The 26,328-nt window shown below is 38.5% G+C and overlaps 1 protein-coding gene across 1 annotated transcript; it reads left to right on the top strand.

Moving 5' to 3' along the window:
* Positions 1-176: 176 nt before the first annotated feature.
* CCDC122 (coiled-coil domain containing 122) lies at positions 177-8,931 on the top strand. The gene is made up of 4 exons (XM_064474661.1): positions 177-296; positions 2,599-2,997; positions 4,142-4,258; positions 8,767-8,931. Exons 1-4 carry the CDS (start codon positions 183-185, stop codon positions 8,929-8,931), a joined length of 795 nt encoding a protein of 264 aa, XP_064330731.1. The 5' UTR covers positions 177-182.
* The last annotated feature ends 17,397 nt before the right edge of the window (positions 8,932-26,328 follow it).

Genomic DNA, 26,328 nt, shown 5'->3' with positions numbered 1-26,328 from the left:
ACCCATCAGTAATCTGTTCTTGTTAATAAAAAATTAACTAAATGAAATAATGTATTGATCTGGGATCCTATAGGAAAGGCTTTAATATTGTTCTCTTTGATTAACTGTTAGGAATTCAATAGAATGGTGATAAAACAATTAACTTCTTTTTATGTCCTTACAGTTCTGAACTTTTGCGCAAAATGGCCAAGCAAAATGCTCCGTCACTAATTGAGGTTGTAAAAGAAGTTGCAGAGCAGCAGCATTCACAAGCATCAGAGATAGAAAAAAGCAAAACAGTTCTTTTCCAATTGCAGGTAGTAACCCTTATTTGGAGTAGTATAAGTCATTTAATATTTTTCATTAGATGAGGAAGTATTCTTACGAACAGGAGAAGCTGATGGTTCTTCATTTTTTCTAGGTGTTTGCATTTAAGTGTAAGGGTAGCTGTTCTGTTCCTGTGTGTAGCATTTAGGTTTAACCAAAACTGTATGTGTGTTGTTGTTTGTTAGCCTGTAACATAGCTAAGACATCATTAGAGCAGGTTATAGCAGGTTTTATTTTTTTATTTGGAAAAAACAAACCAAACCCCAGAAAACACTTGAGATAGCAAACCCACAAAAACTCAATACAAAGGTAAAGGTCTTTGAATTTTTCATTGTGTTTTCCTGAGAAATTAATGGGAAAAAAGGATTTTAAAAGCATCCTTTTTGGGAGATTTTCACCAGACTATAGTTTTTTCTTAGAATCTTTTTCACACAAAATACTTTTTTCTGTGTGTTTGAAGTGGGAGTCCTAAATAGTCATTAAATACTGCTTTTATTTAGCAATATTTTGCAGAACATGGGTGCATGTAGTTTTTGTGAAGGGTATGTAATAATTTCTGGTTTAATCTCTCACAGAAATTCTTAAGCTTTCAATTATTATTTAACCTTTGAGATCAGGTTTCTATTGAGAAACTTACATTTAAGTCTGAGGAAAGACACAATAGCATTCAGGCATTTCTGAGCACGGGAGAATGCAAACGGAAATAGTAGAGTTCCTATTATAAAATGTTTGACTAGCCCTACAGTTGAAGTAATTAAGGTTTAAAATTTTGTACAAAGATAGCTTCTCTGAAGGAGCAAAAACTTCTATTCCTTAGGAATGTCAATTGACTGGCCACACCTTGCAAGAAGCTTTCTCCCTATTATATATCATCGCATAATATAGTACGATGATGCTGCAACAATTAATTTGTGGTCAAGTAATTTAAACACTCATACCTGTTTTCAAAAGCCCCACAGAACTTTAGAGCCTTAAGTAATTAGGTTAGCTCATTTATTTTCTTCCTCTTCCACACCTTTTTCTTTCGAAAAAGACCAAACCCTAAGAAATTCCATACATACATTACTCTTAGCAGAAAAGCAATGTTAAATAATTAGGAACTTGAAGTCCGAATGCAGAACTGCTTTTTCACCTTTATGTCTATTCCTTTGTGTGCGCGTCACAGAGATGTGGAAAACAATTTCCTGTCCAAAATTGAAGATCGTTGCCATTAAGAACTTTTGCTTTCCTCTCCTCAGTAAATGGTAGCTCGCAGTGTCACAGGCCCTGCTAAAACTAACTCAAGATTTCCGAATTAAAAATTACACAGAAACTTTTTGTTCTTAACACTTAATAATGTCTTAATCTGTTCAAGACATTGAGTAAGAGATTTCATAGCCCTCGTAATGCTTCCATTAGGGAAAGGATAATAGGTGACATAAATCACTATGCTAATTCTCTCACTTAATGCGCTGCTGTTGGCTGTTACTTTGGGTGGGATTCGTTAGAGCTGGCTTACATCACGTACAAGTCAGATGTTAAGCCTGTATTAGTCATCTAGGCTCCCTTGGTAGTCATCAAAGAGATAAACATTTCTGAGGCAACAATTCCACCCTCCCATCTTAGATTTACAGGTAGACGTGGTGCTTAGGGACAGGGTTTAGTGGTGGACCTGGCAGTGCTGAGTTAATGGTTGGACTTGATCTTAAAGGTCTTTTCCAACCTAAACGATTCTGTGATTCTGTGATTTCTTTTGATGGGTTGAAGTACTATTTCCTGGAGTTGTTCACTACTTCTCATCAGTGAGAAGGGGGTTGAAAATAGCTGGGATTAATCCTACTCTCAAATACTACTGTGATGAAGGCAGGATTAACAACTTCAGTAGAACAGGCTAGTTGAGCTCCATTACCCCAAACACCCATCTATGTGCTTGAGCAAGTTTGTAAGTAATTTTTGGCATCATTAGTTATTTTTAGTCTGATTAGGCCTTAACCAGATTCCAGCTCTAAACAAATATTAGGGTTGGGTTTTATCTGTCAAGTCCTATGTATCTTGCAAATACGAGGAATGTAAAGTACTTTCAAGGGTGCTTTATTTCATATTTTAGACTCAATCTAAGGTGTAAGATAGTATTCTTGCATTTTGCCTCTAAGGTGATGATTTTAGGAAATGAAACTAAAGATCTTCCATTCAAGCCACATTAAACAAGTGAAAAAGAAGACTCTGTTGAATAAATATAAATTACAGTGTTTAACTAGACACCTAGTATCCTCTCCAAAGATGTTCTTAAGTGAACACTGAAATATTTTACAGGAAAAGTTTCAGGAGCTAGAAAAAGAAATGGATTCTATTCTGTTAGAAATGAAGATGTCAGAAAGGGAAATATACCTGCAAAATGATGCCATAGAAGTGACAAAGTATCACTGTGAAAATCTGGAGGCCCAAGTCAGAGCCCTATATTCTGACAATTTAAAGCTGAGGTGTGATGCAGAAACAGTACAGGAAGAGCTTGAGATGACATTTGCAAGAAATAATGAATATCGGGAAAAAATAAAGGCTCATAAACATCTCTTCTGGGAGATGGAAAGTAAAATGCCAGTTATGCTTGAGCTTGCTGAAAAGAAAGCTGTTGTTAAAGAATTAAAATCAAAGAAAGAAGAGTTAATGCATGATCTCCAGAACCCAGAAGGATCTGTTATAAAACAGGTGCAGGTACACTATTTCCTCTTTGATTCTTTTCCTTGTGTGTAAAGTAATTTTGGCATAGTTTAGCTAATACGATTATTTTGTCTAATACGTTTATGGTTCATAAGGGACTGACTAAGGGGAATATAGATCACCTATAATGCTACATTAATTTAAGAAATTCTGACTTCAGTATGCAGTTAAAAAATCATCAGCCATTGTTATCTGTATGTTATTGTAAAAGCCAGGTCCATTCTATGTAATCAAATGAACTCAGCTATGAAAAACATTACAGAGCTGTAAATTAAACTATATCATTGCCAAACTATTTGTGGGCTTCTTTGGGTTGTTGGAAAAACTTACATGGAGACTTTTCAGAATTCTGTGGAACATTGCCATGTTATATTTTGCATGTAAGAGCACAGTATTTTTTAACTACATTTGAGCTGTTTGCCAACAGGAGGTAGATTTGATGAGGCAGTGATAGAAAGGATAGAGGAAAAAGAGATTTGTTTCGCTATTATAGTCTAACACTGCTGTTTTTACTTGACCCTATTGCAATACTTATTAAAAGCTACCACGCAGGATTTTTTCACCACAAAACGTTACCAATATATGAACAAACGCAGATATGAAGTTGAAATGGGGTCAGAGATTTCAAGTCTGATGCAACTTGTGTTACTGAAAATCTGGTGTTACTCTGTTAACGTAAACTGATGAAAATTAGGTTGTACAAGCAAATCTTTAAATACTGACAAATAAAGACTCATTAACATTGTATTTCCCTATGAGAAAGAAAAATCTATGTCAAATATTGCATTAAATATTATTTGATTTTGCAATAAATTACATTTTAAACAAAATTAAGACCACCAAAATGAGTTCAAATTCCTGTATGTTGTAGTTGTTTGCATATTTCAGCTCAAAGGTGTATCTTCTTCAGTATCTAAAGCCATGTTATAAATAATTTTAATTATTAATTTTAATTGCAATACTTAAACTATTATTTTAATTATTACTAATTATTTTAGTGTGAAATTGTTTATTATAGATCTTTATCTCATCTCTGTTAATGAAGAGAGACTGTTAAAATGTGACAATCTTAATAAGATTAATAGATATACTGTGCAACTTTTTGAAGGGATTTCTGTGTCTTGACTTACACCTGCAGGAAGAAATTACACTTTTAAAAAGGGAAATCACAACATTGAAAGAATTAGTAAACAAAAAAACAGATTTACTGGAAGAAGAGAAAAAAATGCATGCTAAGCTTAGAAAAGAAATCGAGGTGAGTCGTTTGAATAAAATACGATTACAGTTCTGACAGAATGTAGATAATGCAAATGAAGTTTCAGGTACTTTATACACTGTTGCTGGCCATATGTTATTCAAGTATATACCGTAACCATACTATCCTAAATTCTTGATAACTGGTAGTCTTTCTAAAATTCAGTGCTTAATTGCTGTCCTGAGGAAAAATGAAGTTAAGAACATTTTTTCCCAAGTCTTTTAAGAAGGAGTTCAGCTGTGAACTTTTGGAATGATGTCCTGAAAAGAAAGAGGTCACTGAATAGTAGTAAGGCAAAATGCGCAGTTTTTTATTTCTGTAGTACTTTTGAAATACTTTAAATTTCACTGCTGACTTGATTATTCATGACTTGTCTCATGGTTCCTGATAACTCATCAATGGGAAAATCAGTTGCACCAAGAAAATAGACTTCCCATGAATCTCCCTAATTTGAGCTGACATTAAATTAGGGATAACACAGCAGCTCCTAATTAGCTGCCAAGATAAAATTCTGATAAATAGTTTAAACCTTCTCTTTTTAAATAATTGAGCTGTATTTTACATTCTGTTCCATACTAAAATACTTTGTATGTCTAGATAGTTTTTAGTTTGGAAGTTTCACATCATTTATCTTGTTAGTTCAAATAAATGTCACAAAATGTAATGAGCAAAGCTTGATAATATAAAGATTAACTGAGCCAAGGTTAGCTCTATTGCCCATTGTAAAATGTAAGCGGAAAAAGAATCATTTTTCATGTGATAGGGAACAGCAGAGAATTTTAAACTGAAAAGAAAAATACAGCCACTTTAAAATAGGTCTGTGCTATTCAGCATCTGCAAAAATATTTTATTATCAAGGCAACATCCTCCTAAGTAAGTTCTCTAAACCCAAAGTGAAACTGGGCAGCTTAAAAATAATGTTCTGTTCTGTTATCAAAATCAATTTAATTAAATAGTGAAGGTTAACCTGTTCTTCAGTCGTTTGGATTATATGATCTTTTTGTCTCAGAAGGAAACAGGTTTAAAAATAAAATCTTTCATGGTATTATTTTCTATTAAGACTTCTCTGGAAAACAATCCAATTTTTAATATAAAAACTGACAATGGACAGGCAGTGTTATTAATACCCAGCTCTCAGGGAAAGATACTCAATCCAAGCATGGGTATAAAGTGAGCTACTAGACACATGGCTGAGGTTCCACTGAGCTGCAGAGGTGGGTTTCAGCTATAGACTGCCGACACCTACATGTGGTTGTTTGAATGCAGAGCACTGCACAAGAGTCAGGCAGGTTCCCATTATAATCACTGGAGGTCTAGTCAGTGCAGTTGATGTATTCTAGAGATCAATTCAGTTGGCCATACGTACATGTTTACAGTACGGTGAGCTGTGTAATCTGGTCTTTCTAGACTTTATGTTATGCATTGGCTAGATTTCTATTGATTAAAACGGGAATGTAGACACGTAGGTCACACATACATCTCTAAAGGTAGGTGTCTTAATCTGCAGACTGACCCACCCTCAAGACTTCAGCACTTCTCATAGGACTTTTACATATTGCATGGGTTCTCAGCTTCTAGCAGTGCGTGGGCCAAAAGTAATTGGCCTCCTTATAACCTCATGGACTTCAACAAGGCCAAGCTCAAGGTCCTGCATCTGGGTTGGGTCAGTCCCCAATATCAATACACACTGGGTGATGAATTCATTTGGAGCAGCCCTGTAGAGAAGGACTTGGAGATACTAGTAGATGAGAACTTGGACATGACCTGGCAACATGTGCTTGCAGCCCAGAAGACCAACTGTACCCTGGGCTGCATCAAAAGCCACATGGCCAGCAGGTTGAGAGAGGTGATTCTGCCCCTCTGCTCTGCTCTGGTGAGACCCCACCTGGAGTGCTGCGTCCAGCTCTGGGGTCCCCAGCACAAGACAGACATGGACCTGTTGGAGCAGGTCCAGAGGAGGGTCATGAAGATGATCAGAAGGCTTGAGCACCTCTCCTATGAAGACAGGCTGAGAGGGTTGTTCAGCCTGAAGAAGAGAAGGCTCAGGGGAGACCTTATTGTGGCATTTGTACACATAAAGAGGGCTTGTAAGAAAGATGGGGAAAGACTTTTTACCGGGGCCTGTAGTCACAGGGCAAGGGGCAGTGGTTTTAAGTGGTTGAAGGAGGGTAGACCCAGACTGGACATGAGGAAGATTTTTTTTTTACAATGAGGGTGGTAAGAGACTTCAACAGCTTGTCCAGAGAAGTTGTCATCATTGGAGGTGTTCAAGGTTGGATCAGGCTTTGAGCAACCTGATCTAGTGAAAGATGTCCCTGCCCATGGCAAGAGGGTTGGACTAGATGGTCTTTGAAGGTCCCTTCCAACCCAACCATTTTGTGATTCTGTGATTCTTAAATTTGCAAAGAGTATGTGAGCTCCCAGGTTTCTGAGCCCCCAGATGCAAGCGAATCATCCCATCTGGTTAATGAATTTGCTGTTGCTGTAGGACTTCTGGAGCCTTGATTCAGCAATGATTTTAAGCACTCATCTAAGTCTGCCCTGTACAGACCTATACTTATATGCATACAGAATTCCTGTTGAAGCCTCGTTAATGGCTAAGCTGGCACTTAAACAGAATGTACTGACTCTCACAGCCCTGATGGTCCCGCTCCACCTCAGTATTATTTCTGGTTTCCCACAAAGATTTCCCCAACTAAGCACATCATGCAGGAATGTAATTGGGAATGCCTTTCTAAAGCAGCTGAATTTTGGAAAGTTGAAAATTATCGATGAAATGTATTTCTGCAAGGAAATTTGTGCCTAAGTGTCCTTTTTTCCAAGGAAAGTCAGTGATCTGACATTGCTAATTAATAAACCCTACAATGAATTCATAACTGGGATGCTACTCATCAGGCAGGGCACTGATGGACTTTTAGGGCAGCTTGTTGACCTTGTCCCGGTCTCCTTCCTGAGCGGCAGCAGCACCATCCATCTCTTGAAGAGCAGAGCCTGTTCCCAGCCTTGGACAGGGATGTCAAATCAGGGTGGTTACATGTGTAGGGACAAGGATTCAGTCGCAAAAACTAATTCAAGACATCCACAAAAAATAGAAAATAGGTTGTTATGTAAAAGTGATAAAAAAAAGAAAGCTCAAAAGACTGTCTGTTCCCCTGCTGCCCTCTTTCCCCCACATCAGTGTGCGGCTCTTCTGTTCTTGGCAGATACTTGTCTGTCCTGTCCTTGAAGGACCCCAGTGTTGGATATTCCACAAGTGCCCAGATATTTTTTTTCTAATGGTTAACTTATATGTACACACATCCCAGTAAAACGAGCAATGTTTTCTCTCCCTTCTGTCCACTAAGTATTAGTGCTCCCTACCTCAGCAGATGTGCCAGACAGTTCCCAATAACGATGCCAGAGACAAGTTTCTAAAGAGAGCAGATAATGTTAATAAAATTCATAGATGTTTGTGTCATGCAACACAGTCCAAGTGATGTTCAGGTCCTGCAAGCACACATTCAGATGAGTGAATCTGACAGCATCCCTTGAAAAGTTGTGAAGGATGATAGTGGAGAGCCAGGCGACATGAAGAAAGACAACCCATCACCAGTAAAAGAAGGCAGTGTGATTTGTAAAACAGAAGTGAGGAAGAGAGTGAATTATACCTGAGATTTAGGCAGCAGGACTCACAGGATATCAGTCACTGGCAATGCTGTAGTTCTGATGCAGCTGTACACCATCATGTGTATGTTAAATACAGTGTAATAATGCTTCAGTAAGTAGACACAAGAATAATTAGGCACTACCACTCATATGCCATTCAAACTAGGGTAGGTAAGCCCAAATTTTCATTAAGTGAATACCCGTTATTTCCATTTTTATTGCAATGAATGTTTCATGCTTTTACATTCTGGAATGCAAATCTTCAGAGGGTTGTCTGCAGCAGCCGTTCTTTACATAAGGCACCAATGAGGGCAAAACTGACACAGCACTGCATTGCCCCAGTATTGCCTTTCTAAGGAAAACATACCTTAAGTGCAGTGCAACAGTAAACATGCTACTACAGCCATCTAAGCTACCTCTTGTCAAAGCACACTTGTCAAAGAATGAAAATCACTTCCTTTCTCACCTCTCACTCTGGAGCCTGAAATCTGCCATGTACAGAGTGGTGCCACAGCTGTGAGATGCTGACTCTGGGTGGGATTTACTTTGTTAAATTTTAGACATCTACAGAGCAGATACCTGCATTGAACTCCTCACTTAAGCTCTTAGTGGAACAGAGCTTTTCTTTCCCTTAGTGGGAAAGAGAGGCACGATTCATGTTGTCCTAAAGCAGATATCTGAAATAAGTCAGATGCATTGCCTCCTAGATGTCTGTGTCTCTTCAGTAGCTATAAAGTGAACATGGAATGACTTGATCAAATGTCAGAATCCGCACTTGGACAGAGTTATGTAAGCTGAACCCACCTCTGTAAATAGTTTTACTCGAAAGAAATGTTGAAGTGAATTTTATTCTATTTTACTAGGTACAGAATAAAAGATATGATGCTATTCTAAAACGTCTGCATTGTCAACTGAACAAACTCCATTCAAATAAAAGACAATGGCACTGGAACATTCAACAGCTGGAGAAGAAGGCAGCAGAACTGAGAAAGTGTCTTGGAGTAGGGGAGCTACAAAATAGCTTATAAAACAAACCTAACAAACCTACAGTGTGGGTAATCTTTTCTAGACAGAGGAGGTGGGGTTTTTTTCTGGAAAAACTACAAACAGTAAATAGCCTGATAGCTGGGCCAGGGCTCACTTATTTCTTTCTTTTTAAAGTTTTTCTCACTTTCATTCTGTGGCCTAATCTAGGCTGTGCTCAATCTGTAATGCTTTGGAATAACTTTGATTTTTTTTTTAAATGTGGCCAGAGGCTGTTCAAAAAGAAAGTTATTAACATTTCCAGGTGTTTTCAAAATATGTGCTGATTTTCTCTAAAAAGTCATTCGAAGTCAACCAGATAAGATTTGAGGAGTTCCTTTTTATTTGATTAGATCTCTGAATATTGAGATCTACATGTTTTTCCTACAGAGAAATTAGTATCAGTGTATATTTGCATTCTTGAGATACCAAAATTCCAGACCTTTTATCCACATCCTTTATTACTGCAACCTACTAAGGAACTCCGAGAGCACTGATGGCCTGTATTTTGCTGTGTGGGAAGTTCATATAGATGATGTTACAGCCTGATTGCCCTATATCTGCCAGCATGTCCTCGCAGGGGGACAAGTTGTACATAGGCAGGCTGTCCAGCTATAAAAGGTTTAGGAACAAGTATGCTCAGAGCTGGGCTTCAAATAATCTGACTTCAGTTGGTCTAATATGTGTTAGCAAAAAGGAATGAGTAGGTAAAGAGAGTACTACCTCTGGACAGCTTTTAAAATGGAACAACTCACCCTCTAGAAGTAGGAATGCATTATAGCTGATTGATTATAAAGGAACTTACTCTGCAGAAGATCTTAACTAACTAGTACCAGCCGTCTAATCTAAGTGCTTAATGCTCATTTAAGAAGATTCTTAACATAAATGACAACCTATTAAAAATTCTTGTTAAAAAAATAGTGAACAGAAGACTTTTTTCTTTGACTTCTTTTTATTAGGCACTTGGCGTTTGAGGAATTTACAGTACCTTCTCTATTCTTACACTTAAGGTCATAGCTCTGACTGGACATAACCTGAAACATTTATCTGCTCTATGGAAGCAGCTTTTAATTTGTTGTCTTAATTTAGATTTATCTTTACTCCCCGATTATCAAATGAAGACCTAAGAAAATTTAATATTTACTGTGGAAAATGTTAAACTGCTTATATATTGTTAGCTTAGGAAAACAAAGTTAAAAATGCAATACTGTTATTACTTGTGTTAGAACATTCATGTATATTTACATTTCCCTTAATATGTTATTTCACTTAATATAAAGTTATTTTAAGTAATATGCTGACTCGTGAAGGCTCTCTCTCAGCATTGTTAGACTCTTAAGTTTGTTTGGCTTGGTCTTTTTCCTTTGCAATATTATCAACCAGGCTACTTTCATTAAAACAATGATGTGGAAAAGAAAAACTCAGTATCCTATGCTATAGTAACAGTAACGTGATACGAATAATTTGCTGTGTTAAAATTATTCTAACCTATTTTTTTTTAAAAGAAGACAAAGGCATCTTAAAACTAACCCGTAATCTTAACTACTGTTCTGTTCTGAAGTGACTCACACATTCATTGCTCACGAGTCCAAAAGCACCAACAGAACATTGAGTCTTACCAAGTATATAGTACATCACTGTAACATTACAACTGTTTATCCTTACACACAGGAAAACAGCTTGCATTTGATGCATGTGTATCTTCTAGATCCAGACTTAAAAATTTGAAGAATTTACTGCATTATTGGTAGTTTCAGTGATTAACTCTAATTTACTCTTTACCGCTCTTTTTTTTTTTTAAATTCTTTTTTTAATTTCTAATTTCAGTTTATTCAGCCATCCGGTGAAGTGAGTTTATTTTGTATCAGGTAGTTTCTCTCCATAAAAATACTTACGCGCTGTCTCCTGCGGAATTAAATACATCAAGCCTTCCAAAGTTATTGACTGTCAGATCTGACCAAGAGCTTTAGCTCGATGTGTCCCCCCAAAAGTGGTACAACATCCAAAATTTTCAGGGTATTATGACTGCGTGCCCTTAAACATGCCTTTTACCACTGACACCGTCTTGTTTTCATAATTAGTTTCTAATTGTTTCTGAACCAGAACAGTTAATGCATCAAGATATGTTTTCTATCAGCTACACAAATTACTTCAATTTGACACTTACTACCATTTATAATATCAGAGATAACATTGCACTTTATTGCCAGTTGAAAACAACACTAGCAAATAATCCAAACCTTCTCATACAAAAAAATGTCACACCTTTATTTTTCTTTTTGACCAATGAAAATATTAATTATTACTGCTTTGGGTATTGGGGCAGTTTCTACCTATCAACACATGTGCAGCATGATTCACTCATACCAAGTACATGTATGGTAATGGCAAATATCTTGGACGTACATACCCAGAGGAAATGTTCTCTTCTACACAGGGGCCTTCCTATCATCTAAGGCCTAAGTTATCTAATACTCCTTTTTGCTCTGTACTTTGCAAGAGAGCTCATGTTCTTGCCTACTGGGGCCCTCAAGGGATCTCAGCTATCAAAGGTGTATTCCTCCTTTTTCCTCAGTGTAAAATTTGCTTTTTCAGTACACATATTTAAATGGACTAAGCTTATCTCAATTGTGTCTCAAATACTCTGGTAACTACAGAGGATTCCCCTACGTCTAGTAATGCTGAACTCCATATCAAGAAGAGCCCTGGCTGTTTGTGATTCCCTCCAATTCCCATCCTGGTTTTCCCAAGAGGAAACTCAGCTGTGCAGGCAGGAAAGGAGCTGCTGCATGGTTTAGTTGCATCCCCATATGAATGGTGGGAGCTTTGGAAATTAAAGTACACCTCAGCTTCTCAGCTTTCCTGCCACAAAACATAGCAATAGTTCAAGTATTTAACGTGTATCAGTGCTATGTATAGCTGTTCTGCTCTCATTTAATTAAGAAAATATGCTACAACTAATTTTATCTTTAATTCCATATAAAAAAAATACTAGCATTGGTCATAATACCAATACCTGTGGAATTCTGCGATGGATACCCCCTTCATATATTGGAGTTTCTTTAACAATTATCTGTGGAAATGTGTTAGCTAGTCCTTAATGCATTTTACTTATGCTTTACTTCCTATATAAAAGTATGAACTCTTTAACACAAACGTTTATTACAAAGTGCACCGTGTCACAAAGAGTCTGTTCCATATCTGAAATAGTATGTTACAAGGTACAGACTGACTGTTATTGTCATCCTGCATCACTCTCATCCCACATAAACATATTATTTGTGTGTTTAACTCAACTGCCTTGACACCTAGTTGATTCATCTCTAATCTTTGAAGCTTTGATTGTCCTCAGTCCCCACCAAAGTTGTAGAAGTTTAGTCACTGAGTACACCTGAAATCTATATTTAGTTGTTTCATGCGCTAAACACCACATTTTACAGGACCACATACATTTTGCATACTTCTGATTTAACAGAAGTTTGTATCATACGGTATTTATATATTTTCCCAGGTGCAACATTTCAAATTTAGCGTTCAGTATTTAACAAATAATAAACATAAAAAAGGCATAAACATTTTGCTAGTGAATTGCAGTTAATTGGGAGAAAACCTTATCTAGGAAAAAACTCAGCTGAAACAAGGAAATATACATTACTGCCTTCTATCAGCATTCTGTACAACATACGAAAAAACAAACGTATGTAGATTTTTTAACAATGTCAAATTCCAACAAACCCTGCAACCTGCTGAGGCCGATTTTTCTTTGGACAATGTTGAACAGTAGTAGGTTGTTCTCAGGGCATTTTTTTTCCCCTTGGGAAGCAAGCAAGGCTGTAGGAGAATGATATGTGATTTTTGGGGTATAACTCAGTGAATGCACTTCGTGTTCTTCTTACATGAGGCTCTCCCAGACCCGGGTGGAGAAGCACGCTGCCAAAGCCACATCAGTCATTTCTGAGGATGGATGTGGGCTAAGGGAAGAACTTCTGCTTCAGTGCTCTGCCGGCAATGGGAGGAGTAGTGAGTGACTGCCCACTCTGAACAGCAAGACAGAGAGCAAGCAGCAACAGACATGGAAATAAATAGGAGCGTGGAAAAACTTACCAGCCAACGAGTCTTACCCATCACTTAGCAAAAGTTTGAAGCACAGGAAACTGGATTTATTCCAACAATATAATGTAAATGCTTAGGAACACACTGGGGGAACTCCACACTCGACAGGGAAACGATACAGCCATTGGATCACGTCATGTGATGCAGCAAATGTACTGATGGGTGCTGAAGGGAAGGATTTCCCTGTGCTGTAAGCTGACACTCCACAGGAAACTCTTTCATGTGACCTAACAACTGCAGATGCTGAAGCAGAGGAAATGTGTCAGATAATACAGACATGCCTGCTAAGATCTGTGCTCTTATCAAGGCTACATGCAATACACGACAGGAGAGGGAAGGTGGGTTGGGGAGAGACACCAATGTTACGCTGCTTTGCCTCTGTTGCAGAGCGTGCTTTGGCCCTCAGGAGAGGCACTTGCAGAGAGCTGCGTGCACAGGTGTCACAGTAAGTAGTGCATGCTATTCTACTATGGTTCATACATGATGCTTCAGAGGAAGAAGAAATTGTGGCCACTCTGTGCATTGATGGTATGTCAATGATGCTGAGGGTGAAAAAAAAACTTGCAGAACTCTTACCCAATTTTCTGAAATGCACAAATATATCATTAGCAAATTAATTCTTAGATCCTTTGTTAAAATGTGGCTGCAGCTTGTAGCTCTGAGTCATGTCAAGGCAGTGACTTTGTGAGGAATTCCAAGCAGTTCTGAAATATTTTTCTTTTAATTGTCTGCTTTGCGGGAGGCAAATGCTTTTTCAGGGGCAGGGTTAAGATAGGGCAACGAACTGCCTTAGAAAAGTGGATCAAGCAAAACCAGTTCACAGCTGGCTTAAAGTGCCACACTCAATTCTTTCACTTGGCTTTTTCTAGCATTTAGAGGAAGCAACATGCAGCGACCTAACAAGAACGAAGGAAAAAAAAAAACCACAAACTGCAAAGGACAAAGCAAGATAAACAAACAAAATCTCTACCCTCCCTACCCCCAAAAAGAAAGGTAATTGCTCTGCACATCCCCCATCTGGGTGAAAGCAGAGGAGACAGCTTTATCATGTCACTAAATATAATTCAGATTGAAAATGGTTGCTACAATGATGAGCAAAGGACAGTGCCCTGTGTTGAACGGAGATTTCTCCTGGTAGGAAATTACATAAGTGTTTCTACATTTTGCAGTATCTTTTTAATTTAACATAGTCTATGTTTACATAATCCAGTAAAATTCTCTCTGTTTCCAAGAGCAGCAAACTTCTTAATCTCTCATTTTATTGTATTTGATACTTGTTGACTAAATGTTACATAAAACTTCCATGTTCTTCTATCATCTACACATTATATTAATTAAGGTAATATATCGCTTGCAGTGTTTTCAACAACGTTTTGAAGCCTTTTCTGAAGTGGAATTAGCGCCGACAGTTTGAAATGCCGTTGCTTTTTTCCCCACTGACAATAAAGTCTAATAGTTCCCTCTAGTGGTGAAATGTCTTTTTATATGGTAAAGGCACCTTTCATACTTGTTTCGATTTGAAGATAATACTTACCATGAGAATAGTTAGTATTTCTACAGAACATGATGAATACTTATAAATGCTATTTTGTTTCTAAACAGGCAGGATGAAAAGGAGGTGCGGAGTGTTCTAACTGTTACAACTGCGAACAACAAGTGGAGGATTTGATTTATTAATTCTTGACCTGTCTTTAAAAGATGAAGGATTTGGCAAATTTCCTCAGACCTTCTCTTCTAATCCGAGTTATAATGCAAAGTCCACTACAAATAGAAGGACTTCACATTTTTTCTTAAAAATAATTTTTAAAAATGTTTTTGTTAGCTAAAAGCAGTCTTCTCCAAACATTTCCTCAGGACACTTTCTTCTTAGTAAGTACTATTCTGTTTAAGATCATTGGCTTCCTGCTGTTTGCTGAAAAATGTATTTCAAAAAGATTAGGTCAGACTTAGAGCTGACTAAAACTGGCGATAGCTGGCAGTTGTGGTTTTATAACATATTATATAAACCCGTGTTTTCAGGCTTCTTAAATAACCCTGCCAGGGCTGAATCTTTTGTCCTGAAACTCCAGTTCTGTCTCGAGGTCAATGTTCTGGAAAGTGTAAACATAAGGTATGAATGTCATCGCTTGAGGCTCCCAATATACTTGACAAGAGAGAGGCATCCCACAGCCAATTCACTTCTTGTGCTCTTTACGGAGAGGCTGGCTCTTTCCAGTCATTACAAAGGATCCTGGAGTGACTACCCTTAATTTGAAAGACTCAATTAAATGCCTATTTTGTGTGAGATAAGCCCAGAAATAGCACATCCAGTCAGTTGTTCACCCCTATTTACAGTTTTATTTTATGGCTACGTGCTCCAGAATGAAGGATTGAACTTTGGCAGGGGCTTTTGAGGGGAGAGGGAAGACAGTTTCAGGCTAGCCATCATGTCATCACCTACTTTCACAACTTTTTGCTTTTTCAGTACTGGCATAGAATCCTAATCTATTGAATTATGACTTTCTAACATTCATATAAAATTTACATCAGTAGACCAGCAGCCTTCTCAACCAACTTGGATAAAAGTTCTCTGTGTCTCATGATTCGTATTTTACCCTCAGGTTTTATCATATCTGTCGCAGTTACTAACGGATTGGAATGCCCTGCTCCGGTGCAGCACATGTATACTATCTACCGTTTATGCATCTTTACTAAAATTGTTACTGTCTCTCAAATTATGAGTTCATACTGTTGCTAAGACTTCTTTAATTGCGAACGCATTTGTATTAGGTTAGCTGATTAAGTTGGAAAAACAAGCAAACATTTTGGCAGAGGAGAGCTTGGGTATCTCAAGTTTTTTCCCAGTTACATTTGTTGGTTCTTCCTTTATAGTCATGGAGGGAAAGAAACACTTCTACGGGATGTTTCGTTTGAACTGCTTTATATAGTTGCATTAGGATGAGAGGAATTGTGCCCTAAAATGTCCTATTTCTCTCAATTGGCTGTAAAGGGAATGAACAGTCACTAGCTCCGATGTAAATAACTATACTCTGATGTCTAAAGTTAGGTAAGATGTATCCAAGCCCTATATCCTTAAGCCACCGCAGCCACAAGGCATTATTAGTAAATGCTCAACATTTTTTTTGTCCCTTTATTGTCTTATTGACCACATTTTTTTCTTTGTATTTCTCTAGCTTTCCCTATTGATTTCCTGGGCTGTAAGCTTCTCATTTATATATTACATTCAATGTCATGTTTTCTGTATGTTACACTGGGGAGCAGTGGGAGGCTGGTTCTAACACCTATTTCCATTTGCCAGTGAACCACAGTAGGCTTTTCTAAAGATTTCCTCTTTCTTCGTGGAGTACTCTTTCTTTTTAAGCATCCTTTTAGTTTCTGTGATAGAACTCTCACTTTTCATTTGCTTTTTTCTGTCTGCTTCTCCCCGACCAACTTTGCTCACAATTTCCATCAGCCATGGGAAATCAGCCATTTTGCAGCATCAGCTGCTGCGCAGGGGATTCACTTTGCCTGTGTTGGATCGCTATTTAGAATTTAGTAACTCACATTTTGGTGGTGCCTTGCCCGTTGCATTGACAATGGAGGGGAGAGGTGAGCTGAAACACTGTAGGGCTCTGAGATAGGTGGCATGACTTGCCTTCTAGCAGTGCCCATTCCCCTCTGTTGCCTGCAGAAGGCGTCCAGGGCAACGAGTTCTAAACTCACGGTAGATGATTAAAATTACATTACAAAAATCCCATCTATCATCTCCAGTTATCCCTCACTGACTCCAGGCCAGGAATTAATACAGCTCTATCCGTCGTAGTGAGACCATAATTGAGTTACCCTGTATTGAGAGCAGTAATACTTTCTGTGTTAAAGGATCACAAGGAATAATTTTAGAAACTCTAATAAGTTGTGTGACCTCTATGCTACATTTCTGAAATTGAATTCTCTCATGGCAAGACAATTGCTCTCCGGCAGTCTGCCTCTCACTGCAGACAAGTCATAAGAAATAATTCTGGTATGGTTTCATGGTTTATGAAGACTCTCCCTCCTTCCCACTCTGCTGCATTCTCTTCTTGTCTTCTGTGTTTTAGCACATTGACAATTAGTTTCTGAATTATCGAGATATACAGACCAGCTAGCAGTGTCTTTGTAGTACATCATTCCATCATTCTACCACTACATCATTCACTACTTTCACCTCTTCCCCTAAACAAATTTTATCTAAAGACCTTTAGCCTTCTGGTCATGTGAACTACCTCAGCAGTTGCCAGTAATATTTGCATCAGTGAGAATTTCCAGTCTCTTCTTTGTAACTAAAATTAGTACCTAATGACCAGAGAAGTGCTGAGCAGTCCTGTGAAAATGCGGATAAATCTGAAAACATAGGTAATAAACTTAGACAAGGACAGCAGGAGAATGTGAATGGGAGACAGATACAGGCTGCAATTAGTGGAAGTAAAAGAAATCAGGGAGACCAGTAGTACATAAGCCTGTGTTCATTTTGTGCTACAGAGCGCATAGCGGAACATGAGGTTCCTAGGTCTGAAAAACCCTTCACAGTCAGCAGATAATCTCATCTTGCCTCAGCTGCTGGGGAATCACAGCCTACGTTACTGTCAAGTGTGCATTAACTCATGTGACAGAGACCTGTGCAAAAGATCTAAAGTACTGATCCTGATATTGACTCTACGACTATCAGTAGAATCTCACAAGGTTACTTTTTTATTGCTCATTCTTTGAACTAAGCTATGAGATTGTTTGATGCTCAGTTTCCCATGGAGCATCTTTCTCTTCCTCATGGCACCTCTAGTGCTTCCTCACAGGGAGCAATAGCTGCTCAAATTTTTTAAGGTAAGGTCAGCTGGAGAGGTAGCATGTAGATCCTGTTGCAGCTCAACACTGCAGTTACTCCTTTACTGTGTGACCTAATGGCTCAGGTGTATTCAACCATCATGGGACTCAACTTTTTGCTGTCTTCTGCGCTAGAAAAGAAATAGCTTGAAAGTCCAAAGTGGAAGAGAGTTTTCTCATTGACATTCTGTGGCTGAACTTTGAATCATACCAGGGTTAAAGATTCTCACAGTAGCATGTGGAGAAGAAAGTCAGCCCAGTGCAGTTGTTGTCATTTCCTGGTCTGCTTCTGAGAGAAGCTGTGCACACGAAAGATTTGATCTTCTAGATAGGAAAATAATGTTTTCCAACAGATTGTTTGCATAACTGTACACACCCCCTCACTGAATTGCTGGAAAATCTCATTTCTATAGCCATACCCATTTTAATGAACTTCTCCTTTGTAATTATTCAATTATCCATCCTGCTGCTCAACAACACCAGCATAACAATGATTTAACACAGCACTGCATCAATTAGCACTCACAAAACAACGAAGAAACACCTCACTACTCAAAGGAGATCAAAGTATGAAATCAAAAGTAACTCATTACAATCGTCGTAACACCACTTCAGTTCTTACAGTTGCAATCACAATGTTTTGGTGGTTTTGACTCCTTTCCCTTTATACCTAAAAAGAAGCTACAGAGCATGCTTATTCCATTTTCAGAAATATAGTAATTAAGAATTTCAAAGCCTTTTCAGTTTTCTGTTGAAAAGTAGGAGCTGTTGCTGATTTACTGCAGCTTTTGTCTAGTCTAACTCCACTTGCTTCAATAAGTCTGGGGTTGGAAAAGGAACCGTACATCGGCAGTGACACCTGTAGGTAGTTTAGTTGTCACTTGTAAAACTTAATCTGACTCACTTTGCCTTCATATTGCCCAGACAGCTGCAGATGGCTTGCTTTCCATTTGAATAGTTTTGCGACGTTTGGGTTTTTTTTCTTAGTACTTTTTTTTTTCCTTGGTGTTACATTACTAGCTGATGGCACAGGGGATTTTGACTACTTTTTAGGTTATTGGCACCAGAGACATTCTTAACCATGCTTATTAGACCTTCAAGAGTACTAATTTTCTCATACAAAGGGAGCGTTGAACTTTCATTAGTGTATTTCCCAAATGCTCTAATTTTCTGATACCATTTAGAATAATTATGTTTGCTTTTAATACATTAGTGTGGAAAATAATGTACATTGGGAAACAGACAACACAAAAGCTGTCATAAAAGCGTAAAAGAGCAGCTGATAAGAAAAACAGCAATGTAACATTGTTTTTAGAAGCAATGAAACACAAGAAGAGCTGACATATTGTGATGCTAACAACTTTAATTAATGATGTATAGAAGGTCAAGATAAATGAGAAAGAGAAGATCTGTTAATAGAAAACATGTGCTAGTATACTAAAATTAAAAGTTTAGAAACATGCAATAGAAAAACAGAGAATTCTGATGAACTGTTTGATTGGAAATATATTTGTTGAGGTTTTTTTTCCTCTCCTGAATGGAAAATGTGGCATACTTGTTAGAGATAATGAAAGGGAAATTTTGGCTATTGAGTCCAAATTACCGGTGTGAAATACACGTCCACTTCATTTCTTCTTCATTCATATCTGACAGTTGTCTTTAAGGCAGAGTTCAGGACATGTTTGTTTAACCTAACAGTTAGTTGGAATCAATAGCCAAATGGGGTGGTACCTTTTCAGTGGGGATTTAGCAGTTGTGAAAGCGAATGGTCTGTTTCACAGCCATTAATTCTCTTACTTTTCCAGATGTGCCTAATAAACTCCAGCTGGGAATGATGATCCTTAGTAGATACACTAGTGCAGTTCTTCAGTGCTGGAGTTCCAAGTAATTAACCTGCAAAACACCTCCCTCCACAGCCTGCACTTGGGTGATGTGTTAGCTGATCTGCGTGTCTCCAGCATGGCGGAGAGACCCTTAATAGTGGAATGCACAGCAAGGCAGATGATCACTTGCAGCAAAGCTTGCTGAGTCTGTGTGGGATTCTTCTTGCCTAACCTTGGCCATGCCAAGCATGTAAACAAATAAGATAGATTTCCTATGTGAAAGAGAGGTACATTAAGGAGGCGATTCACCCTCTCCTCCAGTAAGTGTTTTAGTGAAATGAATTGCTCTAAGAAATCAGAATTGCCCTGCGGTGATGCCCTTCACTAGAGCTGTTGCATTTGGCTGTGTCGGAATTTGTCTTGTCTAATATTTAGCCATTTAAGCATTAGTTTATGTAAGCTAATCATCTAGGCTTCTTGGACTGAGAAGCACATTCAGTGTGCATGCTAAAACTGATGCCTGTTAGAGGTAGCATGAATCACCCTGTGGATGTGACTCTCTTTTTCCATGTGCTGCGGAAGGAACCAACACAATTAGCTTCAGCTGGGCTTCAGATTATTTCCGCTAAAATACAGCATGAATGCAACTCACTTTTAGCCATGTAAAAACTGGGTGTCTGGTTTAAATGAGGACACTGTTTTCACTCAGCCTATCTTTGCCACTTATTTTAGGTAACTTCTGGTCATTTTCTGTTGAAAATACCACGGCAAACAGTCTTTCTTCCTATGTTTGTCTGGGATAGAGGCGGTGATGTTCAGAAAAGGCAAGGCAAAATAGTGGCTTTTAAATTTCAAATTCCCTTTTGTGTGGAGGCACTCCACTGATGGTTCCGCCAGCATTTCCCATTACGATTTCCTTTATTTAGAAATATACAGCTCCATCAACAATGAAAGGATAGAACTTGACCCTCTAGAGGGTGACATTTTTCCATGTGAGATCCACATGGACAGTAAAATTCCTTCTTTTTAGGCACTGGTGGTTTGAGAAAACATTTTATATCCCTTCCATTCAAAAAATGTTTGTTTTACTGCGTTGTAAATGGCTGATCTGTAATGAGTAGTTCAATTTTCTTTCATTTTAATATAAAACAGAAAAAATCCTTAAAAACACAGAGAACTCTGTAACTCTGCTCAAAAATGAAAGGCAGACAGAATCTCTGATTTCATTCCTCCCCCAAAGCAGTATAATCACAGTCATTGACTGTCCCAGAGCATGTAAAATGTGGCAGCGACATTACAGAAGACAAAGCCGCAATTGTTACTGCAAAAATCCTAAGATCTGTAGCCAGTAATCTCTGGAGAAGAAGAAAATGTGGAAGTTGAATTTTTACATAGTATAAAGATTGTGATCTGTTGCCATTCTTTAAACTGGAACAGTTTGATGGAACAGCTCCCAGACTTTTCCACTGTTTCCAGCATGCTCCTAAATTCTCTTCCAGCTGCAACTGCAGTCTTTTATTCCTGCTTCTGGTTGTGAATCCTGCTTTTGCAATGATACTTCTGCCACACTTACAACCGTTACTGAGTTCTGATCCCTTGTTTATGAACCACTGCTCTCATGGAGGTTTTCATCCAGCGTATTTTCTTGCACAGATGGTAGGCCATTCTGCTTCCCTGCTTTTACAATGATCACCAGGCGTTTTAAGAAAACAGCAAAAATGCATTAGAAATGATGGCACTCACCTAATATCATTGCCACTTGACACTGTAAGAAGGACAAATCACATCTTTTGATCTGCAAAGAGTCTGCCAAGTCCAAGCTGCCTTGCAATGTTCTGCAGCAAATTTGGTTAGCACAGTTGAGAAAAACGATTGTCTGCACTGAAGTGATTGCTGTTTTAACCTTCTTTGTTATCATTCCCATATCTGTAGCTCTTTGACATTGCAAATCACTGCTAAGAGAGAAGTGCGAAGTGTCTGTCAGCGGATGGCCCAGCATCAAAACAGACCAATTAGCAATGTCCCCATCTGCTGCCTAGACTCATGCTTGCTCCCTGCCTGTTCCCAGAGCCAAGAACTGAACTGGAAGCTGTGGGTTTCATGCACAGCAGCGGTAGTCAATTTCTCTAATGCTACACATCGTTCTGAGAACTTCTTTTAGGAGCTGGAGAATGGAGGTATTGTCAGCACATTTATTACAGGAGCTAGGCCTCGTCTCTTAAAACTTAACACTGTTCAAGAGATCACTCACTAAATGAAGTGAGAAGAAAGTGTTTGCACACCTTGACATGAAAACAGATCCCATTAGATTGGGTCTGCATGCTAATCACAAAATGTATACCATTTTTATTGTCATAAGCTTCTCCGTGGCCCTTAGTTAGAAAGTCCTGATTGCACATGTGGCAATAGCATTCTCAGCCTGGGTTCTGTAATTTTATTTTCCAGAAGGCTCTCATTTTAAGGCCTGTGTGAAAGGCTTTCCACAGCAACTCCAGTGCTCCCAGCCCTTTCCAGCACAACTCCAGATGGAGTTGTATTGTCTGAAATCCCTCAGTGTGTGGCTGCTGCCAAAACTCATACTCCTGAGGGCTATATGGAAATCTTAACTTGGGGTCCAGGAGTGGAGATCGGACTCTGCTGTGAGTGCTGCTGACTCTCTGCACATCTGATTCAGGCATGGAGAAATCTACATCCGTGTCAAGATATGGTTTCCATGATCTCTTGTACTTTTAAAGTCTCAAAGCCCTCCTTGAGGCACAGATAAACATGATCTTCATTGATAGGAGATGAAGCTGGAGCCCAGGAAGCTGTAACCTGCTCTGATGCACATTCCATTTGCAGCAGTAAAAGCCCTGATAACCTGCATTTCCATCCAGTCCTGCTTATATGTTTCTCACCAGGTGAAGACTAGCATGACAAACATATATTTTATGAGAAGCCGAACTGAAGGAGAGCCCCTTCCTATGGATTTGCGTCTTGTGGCATTGTCTGATGTCTAAGAAGAGCTTCTGCTCATGCTTCTTCCTCCAAAGGAGCACTAACAGTCATTTTGCTTTTTGTGAAGCACTTGATAAAATTATATATTTTTGAGCCAGATGCTGTGATAGCAGTCTCGTTTGCTTAGGAAGTCAGACTAAAATAGCTTTACAGCTGATTTTGCTTTTTCAAGCAAATTATCCAGGTACATTAAAATCAGCAACAACAAAATATTCTGTAGCAGTTCCTTTACTCAGTGCGTCTAGTTTGGCCCCAGAAGAGGTGCCAAGATTGCTTAGGATACGTAAGAGTAGAACGTTGCACAGTTCATGTAGTTTTCTGGGGCATAAGTAAGAGAGTCAAATCTTGCTACTGGTGAAAACCAGAAAAAATATTGAGCTCTGAGAAAGAAATTCACCCATAACTTCTCTGTCTATCTGTATATTTCTTTTGTCAGGGCTGTTTACATTTTCATCTTTGTTTTATAGTAGAAACTGGAGTGGGTGGAAGGGAAAAAACAGCACGATTGGCTATTCTTTTTCTAACAGAAAATTAATTGGGAGGGATTGGAGAAGCTCTCCTCTTCCCTCTGAGGAGTCTCGTCACTGATTTGTCCTATGGGATGGTTGCATCTGGTTCAGCTTAGCTGTCTCTGTCTTCAGTATCGACCCTTCATCCAGTTTCACATGCCTGCTGGAAGGCTGCCTTTTCTCCCTTGCATGCATCTTGCCATTTTTCTTTCTTCTACTACTTTTATTTCATTTTAGGCTTGTTTGCTTTACGGAAACCCCTGTAAATCATTCCAAGATCCGTTGTCAGGAAGTATGCTAGCTACAGTCATGTTGGCTTGATTTCCTTGGTGTTTTAATGCTACTTGCAGTAGCTATACTGTACAATCAAACCCTGACACTGATCAAAAGCAAAAGAGAGCCGGTAGATGGCACCATTTATTATATTATAGAAGATTCATAGCCAAAGCCTGGAGGGTTTTTCCCCCTTAAACCTGGCTGTCAGTAAAACATAAATCAACCCTCCATTTTTAGAGATGTTACAAGCTTAGTAGAGACCTCACTTTATATCCTTTCCCAGGGATTCCTGGGAAGGATTCAGTGGCAATGCCTTAAATGGAAAAACATTTTAGAAACAATAATGGAACTAGAGGTCAATAGGATACAGCCCAGGGGAGCTTTCTTCTGTTTTGCTCTTAAAACATACTCTGTTGCTGCTTTACTTTCTTCATTCTATTAAATAACAGCTTTGCTTTGAGGTATATCTCCAAACCCAATAAGTTTGGAAAACATTCAGGCAATGGTCAATTACAAACATGGTTTAGCTCTTCTGTAATAATGAATAGTACTATTTTCTTACAACATATAGCAGCTGTTATCTAGGGCTCTCGGAGTGCTTCAGAACACTAATGAAGTACGCCTTGCAACACCTCTGTCAGATAAGGAATATTAATTCCCCAGGAGTCCTGATGACCTCGGTGGGTGCTTGCATGGTTCTACATGCCTGAGAAAGAGATATTCATATGAGTAAAGAACCAGGAGTAAACAATGTAATATATTTTATGCCATTTCAAGCATTTATTTTTCCCAAAATTAAAAAAAGAAAGAAAAGAAAGTAGTTTTGCCTTTCAGGAGTTAGCCTCTGCAGCATTTTTGGTAGAGTATCAGACTGTTTGCTTGTAGGTTAGCTACAAGTTTCCAATTGGTAGCACATACACGGTGTGTGCTTCAAAGACAGATTTAGTGACTTCAGCGTCATTTATTATTAAAGGTTAAAAGCAGTTGCTCTTTCTAATCTCCTGCTGCACACCCAGTGTAATTTTAATACTGTGTGCTGTAGAAAAGAAATGCAATGCTGAAACATTTAACAGGATATATTTTTCCATCTTTATTTTAAGTTATGAAAACTGTCTGCAAAAAGCTAGTAAGTGTTTCCAGCCAATGATAGTTTCCTGGCATCAAAAGATTTAGAAAATGTAATGAAATATCCAGCAGAAAAAAAACCACCAAGACAAAGAAAAAGAGAACAACTTGGATTTTCTAGATTTATCTGTGTGTTGTGTGTATCCGCTTCACTGGGCTGTCAATTTTAATTGGACTGCAACCTACTGTAGTTGGGTTCACACTGGTTCAATTAAAAAATCCTGTTGTTACTTTTTTTTTTCCATATTGCCCATAAATAGGAGTATTGTAGGAGTAATGATGTTAACCCCAGTGTCCTGGCAGAATGCCAGCTCAGGTTATTATATTCTGCCTATGGAAATATCAGTTGCTGTTTCAGCTGAATACATTAGTCTTTATTTTCCATTCCTGATCATCATGTTATATAGTACTGCTGTGTATTGCTGAAGAGCCACCTCAGATACAGCTGCATTCCAGTGGTCACTGAAGTAAGGAGGAGGAAAATCATGATCCCTCCTCTTAGTAAAATTCTAGACTATTTACAAGGTCAAAGTTCAATGTTGGGGGTATGAGTTGCTTGAATTAAGCATAACTTGATGAAAGTATGCACGGAAAGTATGGATGGACTCTATACGTAGTTAATGGTTTGTGGACACTTTGCGTGGTGGTGTGGTTGTATGACAACGACCACTGGAAGGCTTTTGTAGTCTCACTCCAGAACATCTTCACAAGCAAGGTACGTCAGGATGAGTCTTTGATTTAAAGAATGGTATAGCTTGGGAAAAATAATCCTTTAACAGCCTATCTGATAGGCTTGCACAGGACTACTCACCACCTAAGGCAAAAAGAAGAGGGGCAGTTGCTGAAAAAATGGTGACAGTGTCCTCAGAGAAGAGTGCCTGGAAATGGTAATTTTGTACATCATTTTCTGCATAGCAGTGATTATGAATGGTTTAAAAAAAAAAGACACACACACACACACCCCAGAAAAAGAAAAAAAAAAATTAGGACTAGCCTAACTGGATTGGGTTCTTCCAGAATGTTTACTTTTGTCTGCTTTGAAAATTGCCCATGGTGTTGTTGAAAAAACAGACATTTGTCTACAAAATAATCAGTAGCAGCTTAACTCAACATTTATTGACATTAACATGAGAAAGGTTGAGCAAGTCTGTGCTTTCGATGCGCCCCGCTCCCCCCCAAAATGGGACAATAGTAGCTGGATAGCCCGTGTAAGAGTTAAGAGCGAGGATTATGCTTGCTTTGGGTGGTTCCTAAATAAAAATAAAACTTGTGTTAGAAAATGAGCAGAATAGTGATGAAGTACAATGGGCATTCAGGAAATCAGCAGCAAAGAGACAGCATAAAGGTCAAAATATCAGTCTTCTCTTTCAAAAGATGTCTGAAGCCAAGGAGGTGTGGTGGTGTAGTGGTGGTGTAGTGGTGGTGTAGTGGTGGTGTAGTGGTGGAGAGGTATCTAATTCTTATAGACTCTTGATGATGATCTGGCCCCTACCTGTCACTCGTGCCTTGGGGACATCTGCAGCTTACACATATTGTTAGCTTTTGCTTCACGAAGGTGGAAGCTGAAACTGCATTTCAGAATTTGTTGATCTGCTATTTAGCTTATATTACCCACACCGTCTCTCTATCTGTATTTACTGAGCATACGTAGTGTTGCCTTGTAAACCGCCTTCATATTTTCTCCTTTGGGATTATAAGACCTCGTTCAGCAGACTTTTCC

Source organism: Phalacrocorax carbo, chromosome 1 (genome assembly GCF_963921805.1).
Source record: "Phalacrocorax carbo chromosome 1, bPhaCar2.1, whole genome shotgun sequence".
NCBI classification, from domain to species: domain Eukaryota; kingdom Metazoa; phylum Chordata; class Aves; order Suliformes; family Phalacrocoracidae; genus Phalacrocorax; species Phalacrocorax carbo.
The sequence above is the reverse complement of the archived record's forward strand: the minus strand, read 5'-3'. Positions and strand labels throughout refer to the sequence as shown.